At 42.1% G+C, this 11,808-nt stretch overlaps 1 protein-coding gene across 1 annotated transcript in view; it reads right to left on the reverse strand.

Annotated features, from left to right (window-relative positions):
• Nucleotides 1–5,046: 5,046 nt before the first annotated feature.
• The window catches only part of qsox2 (quiescin Q6 sulfhydryl oxidase 2), a 129,267-nt gene continuing 122,505 nt past the window's right edge, over nt 5,047–11,808 (reverse strand). Inside the window, exon 12 of the mRNA XM_084338178.1 lies at nt 5,047–7,986. Within this exon, the coding sequence (XP_084194304.1) occupies nt 7,472–7,986 (515 nt within the window). The 3' untranslated portion in view covers nt 5,047–7,471. The remainder of the gene's footprint in view (nt 7,987–11,808) is intronic.

Below are 11,808 nucleotides of genomic sequence, written 5' to 3' on the forward strand. Positions count from 1 at the left end.
TGATTGAGTATAAAATCATATTAAGTAATAGGGGTCCAATTACGTCCCAACATGAGAGGTACATTTCTGGTGGGATACCGTCTCTTCCAGGAGCCCTACCACTTTACATTTCAGATATGGCCTCCCTGAGTTCATCTAGTGTGATGGGTGTTTCTAACTGTTTAGCGTCATCCTCTGATAGTTTAGGGAGGTTAATTTGATTAAGATATGTGTCCATTTTGTTTTGATCGAAGGTCGTTTCTGATTTATACAAGTTGGAGTAGAACTCTTTGAATGTCTCGTTGATTTTTTTAGGGTCTGTAACAAGTCCTTGTTGTGCTTTAATGGTAGTTATATCTGCGTTGACTCTTAAATCGCATAGCTAGTAGGTGACTTGGTTTAGAACCTTGAGAGTAATGCTGTTGTCTTGTGCTACGTATTTGTACTTCAGATTGTTGTTTATAAATGGCATTAATCTCTTTTTTTAACACGTTAATTTGAGTTTCCAGTCGAACCGAGTAGTTGTATTTAAAGAAGAAAATAACGTAGAGTAAAGCGTTTCCAGCTCTGCCAGTTTTGAGCAACGATTCTTGCGTATTTTGGAGGAAAAGCACCCGGTAAAATCCTTGATCAATCCCTTTACCGACATCCATAATATTCTGGGGTCCTGCACCGATTTCGCATTCTCCAGTAGGAATACAGAAAGAGCTTCTTTGAGTTGTGTAATGAATTCCTTGTTATTCAGCAATATCAAGTTAAATCGCCATCTTGGGGCTCGGGATGACAGTATACCAAATGATCCTTTTAGGAGTAAATAACAGTGATCTGATAATGCATTGGGTACCATTTCCACGTCATAGTTATCAAATAGTCTTGGGGATGCAAAAACATAATCTATTCTGGAAAGTGTGTTATGTCTTGCAGATCGACAAGAGTACTTCCGGGTCGTGGGGTTGAGTGATCGCCATAGATCATTTACACCTGTATTCTTCGACCAATCCTTTAACGCATTAGATGAATTTTTCTGTTCGTTGGAAAAGGTGGGATAAGATTTATCCATCCCAGGATCCCAAATGGCATTAAAATCTGCACCAATTATAAATTAGTATTCAGGAAGGTCTAACATTGTTCTGGTAAGTGTAGTGTAGAAATTAGCTTCGTACAAATTTGGGGCATATACCGCTACCAACGCTATTTTCCTATTCCTGTATACAATTTTAGCTATGGTTATCCGACCATCTGCATCAGACCATACTCCCTTCAATTCAATATTCAACTTCCGTTTCACGACTATAGCAACTCCACGGGTTCTCGTTCCAAAGGAAGAGTGACTAATGTTATGGTATATGTTGTCCGCTAACGTAGCTTTGTCTTCCACTAAAATGTGCGTTTCGCTTAGAAGAGCCACGTCAACCTGTTTGTTTTTCATCAGTGTGAGCACGATTTTACGTTTATGTTGATTATTTATTCCCCCAGTATTCCAGATCATTATATTCAAACTAGCCATAGTCTATACATGTTGTTGTGTAGTTGTTGGTAATGCTTCTGGAGTGCGAATCCACAATGGATATATATCCAACTATTGAGGTCCCGTTGAGAGCCGAGCTTAAAAACATACATATATACAAATAATCCCCTAAATCCCCCTCCCTCAGAGAGTCGTACAGGACTGTGTTCCATAGACACAACCTTCGCGTATAACTCCCTCCCTTAAACCACCGGATTGCCCAAAATGAGCCTTTTAACCTTAACTTTCCTATGCTAATTGCCATAGGATCTAAAACGTTCATTCTAATTTAATAGAATGTCACTCGTGGTCTAGCGCCTTCCCATTAATGTAATAAAAATAATGTGAAAAATGAAAAATATACCTCCATTGGTATATTTATTTGAACCTTCTACTAACATGTATATGTTGGAACCTTCAGAAAAGAGAAAAACAAAAGATATAAAAACAAAACAAAAATAAACAAAAAAAAATAGATTTTTAGAACTAAATTATGTAAATCCCTAAAGCAGTGGAGCAATTGCTTAAAATATTAAAATAACTTTGTCAGGCTTATACCTTTAGATGAGGATGAGGTTTTTAAAACCTTGTATGCAGGTCGTCCCCCGACAAGTGTGGGCGTTAAACCGTTATGAGGTTTATTGAACTTCCATATCTGGTTCATATGCACAACATCTAAGGGCTCTTATGATGTCAGAAGGATCCGCGAAGCTCTCTCTGAAAAAAAGAGATGCTACCTGCTCTTTTGTCACACCTTCACTGGTTGTTATACGGTTTCTGCAATAACTGGCCATGGGAAAACAACCTTATTTGACAGGTAATAATAATAATGTATTTTCTTTTCTATTTCACTTTATATTTGAAACAAATGTCAAAGTGCATTTTTTTTTGCAGGTTCTGTGCAGGGGACATTGATGAACACATGGATATCTTCCTTGACACACAAGCTACTAAGGATGCAGTGATACAGGCTGGTACTACCATCTTTCATTACATTTACCATGCACCAGGTACTGCTTTGGGTGAAATTCGACACATGTTCTCACGGATCAAACCAAACCAGAAACTCTACCTCCAACAGAGGGTGCAGCTGCACAGCATTCTATCCGTGCCTACCTACAAACCCAGGACTGGATCCTTCTGCAGAGTATGTCTCTGAACCCCAGTGACTATGGATGGACATTAGGTGTATGGCTATGGCTATGATGGCTATGAGCCAGTCCCAACACTAGACCCCATGGCTCCTGAGGAGCTACTGCAGTTCACAAGCTGCAACTGTGACAGAGATTGCAGCAACCGGCAGTGCAGCTGCAAGAGGAATGGCGTTAAGTGGTTCTCAGCATGTGGAGTCTGTAAAGGAATTTCATGCAAGAATTGTAGTCATGATGTTGGTGAGTCTGGAGAAGACTCAGAGATTGACTCCTGAAGTGATCAGCACTTGTAACTACTTGTAACTACAAATAAAGCTACTTTCGAATTTAAATATAAGAGTGGGCGTGGCCTTTTTTCAACCAAGGAATGATTTTAGTGAAAAATACATGATTGCAATCAACTCAGAATCCTGAAAAAACCCTAGTTTGACCCCTCACAAGTTACCCAAGGCCAAACAGAACATTTTAGATTTTTCGAAAATCGGTATTCGGCACCTCAACTTTGAGCAGTTGTTACGAAAAAACATACAGGATTTGAACTTCAACTTTTGAATACATCTTACTACACACCTTTACAAACACATTAGTGAAGAAATTGATTGGTAAGGATTTAGTTTGCAGATTTTCATATATTTCCCTTACTATAAGGCAGTAGGGGCCTTGGCCTACACTGGCTTTGGTGACATCCTCAGTGGAACTCTGACAGCCTACTGCTTGAAGATTCTGCTTCTCTCAAACCAGCAGCATGGAAGCATTTAGATTTCTTTGTGACTCATGAAAATAATGTCTAAACATTTGTTTGGTAAAGGGAACCCTAGCTCTATTTCTTACTTACCAATGATGTAGTAGTTGATCGGTAGAAAATAAAGTCCTTTCTCAGCACAATCCATGCTGTTCCTCATACTAGCTCTGGATAGTTAGCCACAAACCAATGAAAAGTCAATGGGGTCAAACTCCTGTCTGTACAAGCTAACCGAAGCTCACTGAAATATATTGTGTGTGCATTGTGGAGTAAGTTTCAGTGAGATTTTAATCGAAAATCTAATAAATAATTTGAAATCAAAAGTAAAATGGAATGGTGGATTTGCTGAATTGTTACACCCCTACTCTCTAATGTTCTTAGTTCACTGTGACCAAGCCTGGATGATATAATACTGTCAGAAACAGGTCTCGTGTCTCTGTGGGACCACATGCACGTCATCTACGATCCCAGGGCTAAACAACACGAGTCAGCATCAGTGCATCACATCCTCAGACCTCACACTGGAGAAGCAACATGGGCATGGATCAGCTCACAGATTCACAACAGATAAATATCACGTATAATTATAACATTATGTACATTATTATTAATGTAGTATATTACATGGACAGTGATGCGAGTAACTAGTTACTAAGTAACTAGTTACTCTAATCTGATTACTTTTTTCAGTAAATAGTAATCTATCTTGTTACAAGCCAGTAATCTGATTACAGTTACTTTTCCAAGTGGCTGTGCGTTACTATAGTTACTATCTCATAATGCTGATGATAAGAGAGCCAGGGGTACAGTCAGCTAGACCGGAGATGGGGCGTGTGCTCGCATGTTTTATATTACACAGCGGTTTTACAATTTTATTTTTAATAAAAATTATATTATATACATTTTCTATTTTATTTCGTTTGGGAACCACTGTCTGTGTGCCTGAGCAGTGGACAGCTGTGACCTTATATGGCCTGATGGCTGATGACGTCTCATGATGACCTGTCTGAGCAGCCAATCATGATTTATGACATTATGCACTTTCAATAAAGCATTATTTAAATAAATTAAAACTGTTGTCATTCTTATGTTGTGGCAGCAGCAGGGGGGACGACGACTTCGTAACCTAGTTACTTTAATAATAATCAAGTAATCAGTAAAGTAACTAGATTACCTTTTAAAGGAGTAATCAGTAATCCGATTATTTTTACAAGTAATCTGTGGCATCACTGTACATATATTAACTGTGTTAAATACTGGATATCAGTCCACTAGAAACCTTTGCTGTGAGTTTCTAGCCACTCTGTCTTACAGAACCTGTTCTTACATCTGTGTTCATTTGTGAAGATTGACTGTCTGACCAATCACATTGCCTCCCATTGATAGTCAAGACACTTAACTTGACCAGTCACATTGCCTCCCTTTGATAGTCAAGACACTTAACCAGTCACATTGCCTCCCTTTGATAGTCAAGACACTTAACCTGACCAATCACATTGCCTCCCTTTGATAGTCAAGACACTTAACCTGACCAATCACATTGCCTCCCTTTGATAGTCAAGACACTTAACTTGACCAGTCACATTGCCTCCCTTTGATAGTCAAGACACTTAACTTGACCAGTCACATTGCCTCCCTTTGATAGTCAAGACACTTAACCTGACTAATCACATTGCCTCCTTTTAATAGTCAAGACACTTAACGGATCCAAGCTTCATAACGGGACAGAACAGACCCTGTATTGGTGCTGGGTGCTACCAGACTCTCCTCACCTGACCGTCAGCTCTTTGTCAGTCACATATAGAAAACACTACTGGGAAGATTAACTCCACACTACATAGAAATGTATGGCACTCTCGGAAACTACAAACATCCATCGTCCAAAAAAAATAATAATTTACATTTCAAACGATTACAGGCAGGTCATCTGCAAACCTCAGATCAGAGCTCAAAACAGGTTCCTGTGATACTGCAGAAAACGATAAAAACATACTTATACTTTAGACCGTATTTTAGTATGAATATGTGAATGAAAAAGTATAACGTTGCTACACCCTGAACAATAGATATAGGACGTTGAATGGGCCATAGTAATGTCAATTTAGCAATACAATTTAAAAAGTTATAGCCCTGCAAAGAAGGGGAACTTCTCCATGTTAAATAGGGCTGGCGAGGGATGGTAAATTATGAATTTAACCCTGGCGATCAAAGTGTTAATAAACTCTGAATATTCTGAATATCACCATGGAAACAGAACTCACCAGTAAACAGGGCACAGTGTTTCCAAGTCCCCTTTCTCTTCATGGACTCTTTAACTGTGCAGTTTAAAAACAGACAAACTCACATCATTGTGAATGAGACACTATTCGTTTATAATTAGCTAAATTGCTTTTCCATTTATGTGTCATTCTTAAAATGGAGCCTGTAGAGGTACAGCACCCATACGAACACAAGTCACCCAGAAGAACACAACTCACCTAGTCAGTTCAGGTGATGAGATTCAGGTCAATCTGTATGATGTCACATATTAGAAAAATAGGATCTAGGTTGAGAATAATCACATTTGTCCTTGTGTGTGGTCTAGTCCAGGTTTTACATTTAGCGAATTCTAAACACTAAACGCAGTCTGGATTTTACATAATGGTCTCTATACAAAAGATAATCCCCAATCCAAAACGTCCAGGTCAGGAAAAACAAATTTTTAAAGAACGAGGCCAGGAGACACAGTCTGTGTCTCTGTCTGTCTGTCTCTGTGTTTGTCTGTCCATGCTCAGTTTGCTCACAGTTCAAATAGAAATAAATCAAATACAAATGAATGAAATAAATAATAGTTCCATCTTCTTCCTCATCCTAAAAGGGAAACGTTCAGCCCGTCCCATCTTCCTACCTCAGACACGTGCACAGAAGCCCAATCCATCTGTGGGACAGCAGAGGATTCTATGTTTCTTTTACACGCAGCATTTTGGGTTCCAAATTTAACGGGTTAATGTTAGTTAGTTTTAAATTATACTGAAATGAACAGGAGGGACTCAGAATGGCCTGTCTGGAGGGTCAGGGTTAGTTCATTTAAAATGATACTGAAGGGAACAGGAGGGACTCAGAATGGCCTGTCTGGAGGGTCAGGGTTAGTTAATTTAAAATGATACTGAAGGGAACAGGAGGGACTCGGAATGGCCTGTCTGGAGGGTCAGGGTTAGTTAATTTAAAATGATACTGAAGGGAACAGGAGGGACTCAGAATGGCCTGTCTGGAGGGTCAGGGTTAGTTCATTTAAAATGATACTGAAGGGAATGGGAGGGACTCAGAATGGCTTGCCTAGAGGGTCAGCTCATTTAAAATGATACTGAAGGAAATGGGAGGGACTCAGAATGGCCTGTCTGGAGGGTCAGGGTTAGTTAATTTAAAATTATACTGAAGGGAACAGAATGGCATCTGTCTGGAGCCCTGTGACATCTTGAAAACAAAGGAAACATAAGTACAGTGATTTGCTCTCAGGTCTGTTCCAAACACTGGTCCCAGTCCAGGGAGTACGGTCCGGGATGAACACATGGCTGCTTGTAAAAATAAGTCCAGTCCGTTGGTCCAACCCAGGTTTAAAATGTAGCACATTTAAAAAAAGAAACTCAGTCCAGAAATTCCAGTCTGGATTTTGTGGTCCATACAAAAGATAACCCTGGTCTAGAACGTCCAGTTCAGTCCAAGAAATGTGTGACCCATTTTTACACAAATCCATTCAGAAAATCCAGTCTACATTTAACATGTGGGCCACACAAAAAATTATCCCAGGCCACTAGTCCCTTTTAGGTTATACATACAACCCAGTTTAGGACAAAAACATGTCTGGATTTTACATTTCAAAAATAGACCCAGGATATACATACATAAAAAACGTTTTAACCCAGGCACCAGAATATCTGGTCCAGGTTATAGCTCTAACCTAGTTCAGGACCAAACCCAGGCACGAGAAAGTCCGGTCCAGGTTATAGCTCTAACCTAGTTCAGGACCAAACCCAGGCACGAGAAAGTCCGGTCCAGGTTATAGCTCTAACCTAGTTCTGGACCAAACCCAGGCACCAGAAAGTCCGGTTCAGGTTATACGTAGGGCCGGTTGTGTCGGACCTTCCAGCGCCTGGATCGGACTTTGAAGAAGAAGAACATGAGCATGAGGAAGAGGCAGGAGGAGACGTAGAGGACGACACAGAGACTCATGTCCAGACTGTTGAAACCCAGACCCAGGATGGACACTCCTGATCCAGCATCCGCCCGCACTCCGCTCTGGGTCCCTCCTGCTCCTCCTCCTCCCTCCCCTACGTGCTTCGTCTCCTCCTTCAGCGCCTGGTGTTGCTCCTCCTGCACCTCCTGAGCTCCTCCCCCCGGCCCCCCCTCGTCCGGTCCTGGGGGGGGTTGTGGCGAGGGGGAGATGTGGTCCTGGGGGGTCAGTGTGTGTTTGGGGGAGAGGTTGGCGGCTCCATAGTGCTGCTTGAGGAACGTCAGAACCTTCTCCTCGTTCCACACATGCACACCTTCCTCCTCCTCGTGGCAGGAGGCGCAGAGCGAGGGGCTGGGCCATGGAGACTTGGGGAAGAGAGGGTCCTCACTCATAGAGCCTGGAGAGAGAGAGAGAGAGAGAGACATCACTATAGAGCCTGGAGAGAGAGAGAGAGAGAGGAGAGAGAGAGAGAGAGAGAGAGAGAGAGAGAGAGAGAGAGACATCACTATAGAGCCTGGAGAGAGAGAGAGAGAGACATCACTATAGAGCCTGGAGAGAGAGAGAGAGAGAGAGAGAGAGAGAGAGAGAGAGAGAGAGAGAGAGAGAGAGAGAGAGAGAGAGAGAGAGAGAGAGAGAGAGAGAGAGAGAGAGAGAGAGAGACATCACTATAGAGCCTGGAGAGAGAGAGAGAGAGAGAGACATCACTATAGAGCCTGGAGAAAGAGAGAGAGAGAGAGAGAGAGACATCACTATAGAGCCTGGAGAGAGAGAGAGAGACATCACTATAGAGCCTGGAGAGAGAGACATCACTATAGAGCCTGGAGAGAGAGACATCACTATAGAGCCTGGAGAGAGAGAGAGAGAGAGACATCACTATAGAGCCTGGAGAGAGAGAGAGACATCACTATAGAGCCTGGAGAGAGAGAGAGAGAGAGAGAGAGAGAGAGAGAGAGAGAGAGAGAGAGAGACATCACTATAGAGCCTGGAGAGAGAGAGAGAGAGAGACATCACTATAGAGCCTGGAGAGAGAGAGAGACATCACTATAGAGCCTGGTGAGAGAGAGAGAGAGAGAGAGAGAGAGAGAGGACATCACTATAGAGCCTGGAGAGAGAGAGAGAGAGAGACATCACTATAGAGCCTGGAGAGAGAGAGAGAGAGAGAGAGAGAGAGAGAGAGAGAGAGAGAGAGAGAGAGAGAGAGAGAGAGAGAGAGAAGAGAGAGAGAGAGAGAGAGAGACATCACTATAGAGCCTGGAGAGAGAGAGAGAGAGAGAGAGAGAGAGAGAGAGACATCACTATAGAGCCTGGAGAGAGAGAGACATCACTATAGAGCCTGGAGAGAGAGAGAGACATCACTATAGAGCCTGGAGAGAGAGAGAGAGAGAGAGACAGAGACATCACTATAGAGCCTGGAGAGAGAGAGAGACATCACTATAGAGCCTGGAGAGAGAGAGAGAGACATCACTATAGAGCCTGGAGAGAGAGAGAGACATCACTATAGAGCCTGGAGAGAGAAGAGAGAGAGAGAGAGAGAGAGAGACATCACTATAGAGCCTGGAGAGAGAGAGAGAGAGACATCACTATAGAGCCTGGAGAGAGAGAGAGACATCACTATAGAGCCTGGAGAGAGAGAGAGAGAGAGAGAGAGAGAGAGAGACATCACTATAGAGCCTGGAGAGAGAGAGAGAGAGACATCACTATAGAGCCTGGAGAGAGAGAGAGAGAGAGATAGAGAGACATCACTATAGAGCCTGGAGAGAGAGACATCACTATAGAGCCTGGAGAGAGAGAGACCATCACTATAGAGCCTGGAGAGAGAGAGAGCGAGATAGAGAGAGAGCGGAGAGAGAGAGAGAGAGAGAGAGAGAGAGCGAGAGAGAGAGGACATCACTATAGAGCCTGGAGAGAGAGAGAGACATCACTATAGAGCCTGGAGAGAGAGAGAGAGAGAGAGAGAGAGGACATCACTATAGAGCCTGGAAGGAGAGAGAGACATCACTATAGAGCCTGGAGAGAGAGAGAGAGAGAGAGAGAGAGAGAGAGACATCACTATAGAGCCTGGAGAGAGGAGAGAGAGAGACATCACTATAGAGCCTGGAGAGAGAGAGAGACATCACTATAGAGCCTGGAGAGAGAGACATCACTATAGAGCCTGGAGAGAGAGAGACATCACTAGTAGAGCCTGGAGAGAGAGAGAGAGAGAGAGAGAGACATCACTATAGAGCCTGGAGGAGAGAGAGAGAATCACTATAGAGCCTGGAGAGAGAGAGGAGACATCACTATAGAGCCTGAGAGAGAGAGAGAGAGACATCACTATAGAGCCTGGAGAGAGAGGAGAACATCACTATAGAGCCTGGAGAGAGAGAGGAGAGACATCACTATAGAGCCTCGGAGAGAGAGAGACATCACTATAGAGCCTGGAGAGAGATGAGGAGAGAGTCATCACTATAGAGCCTGGAGAGAGAGAGAGACATCACTATAGAGCCTGGAAGGAGAGAGAGACATCACTTATATAGAGCCTGGAGAGAGAGAGAGAGAGAGAGAGAGAGAGAGAGAGAGAGGAGAGAGAGAGAGAGAGAGAGAGAGAGAGAGAGAGAGAGAGAACATCCACTGGAACTCATTGAATAAAGATAAGCCGGAAGAAATGGCTATCCAAGATGGGGATGTTTGGGACAAACCACTTCACATCACTCTTTACAACTGTACCCCTAAATACAAAAACGGAAACCAGCCAGATATGTGAAAAATTACAAAAATGGGAAAATACCATAAAGGATAATCAAAACCCTCTAGACTTCCCAATCACAGAACAAGAGCTGAAATCAAAACTCCAGTGCCTTAAAGCTAGAAAGGCCTGTGGTACAGATGGCATATTAATGAAATGATTAAACACAGCTCTGAAAAATTCCAATTGGCTATTTTAAAATTATTCAATTTGACACTAAATCTAGGCTATTTTCCTGATGTCTGGAATGAAGGACTCATAACCCCAATTTTCAAGAGTGGAGATAAACATGACCCAAAAAACTATAGGGGTATCTGTGTGACGAGTAATTTGGGCAAACTTCTATGTAGTATCATCAACACCAGACTCATAGAATTCCTTACAGAACACAGCGTTCTAAGTAAAAGCTAAATCGGATTCTTACCAAATTATCGTACCTCTGACCATATATACACTCTTAAAACCCTAATTGACATTCACGTAAAACAGAACAAAAACAAAATATATTCCTGCTTTGTCGATTTTGAAAAAGCTTTTGACTCAATTTGGCACAAAGGTCTTTTCTTCAAAATTCTAGAAAGTGGTGTTGGAGGAAATACAATATGACTTGATCAAATCCATGTACACAAAAAACAAATGTGCTGTTAGAATTGGAAATAAAAAGAACAAATTTCTTCACCCCAGGGTCGCGGAGTCCGCCAGGGGTGCAATTTAAGTCCAACATTGTTCAATATATATATAAATGAATTAGCAAAGTTATTAGAACTTTCTACTGCACCCGGTCTGACTCTGCACGATACCAATGCAAAATTACTGATGTACGCAGATGATCTGGTTCTGCTGTCAGCCACTAAAGAGGGTCTACAACAGAACCTAGACATCCTCCACCAGTTCTGTCAGACATGGTCTCTGAACGTAAACATGAAGAAGACTAAAGTCATGATCTTTCAAAGGAGACACGAGTCCTCAGAGTTCACATAATACATTTAAATTAGGCACACACATATTAGAAAACACAAAAAGCTACCCATATTTGGGATTGAAAATAAATCATAATGGAAACTTCAATATGGCTGTGAATGAATTGAAGGAGAAGGGAAGAAGGGCTTTTTATGCCATCAAAAGGAAAATTCCAATTGACATCCCAATTAGGACCTGGCTCAAAATTCTAAATTCCGTAATAAATCCAATAATATTATATGGCAGTGAAGTGTGGGGTCCATTAACTAACCAAGATTTCCCAAAATGGGAAAAAACACCCATTAGAAGTACTGCATGCAGAATTGTGCAAAAACCTACTTAAGGTCCACAGACACACTGCCAATAATGCATGCAGGGCAGAACTCGGCCAATACCCCCTAATCATTCAAATTCAAAAGCGAGCCATAAAATTTTACACACACCTCCAATCAAGTGACCCCCACTCCTACCACTACAAAGCCCTTCAGAGCCAAGAGATGAACCCAGATAAGAGTCCCCTCTGCCAGCTAGTCA

The sequence above is a fragment of the Notolepis coatsorum genome (assembly GCF_963971535.1).
Source record: "Notolepis coatsorum genome assembly, chromosome: 2".
NCBI classification, from domain to species: Eukaryota; Metazoa; Chordata; class Actinopteri; order Aulopiformes; family Paralepididae; genus Notolepis; species Notolepis coatsorum.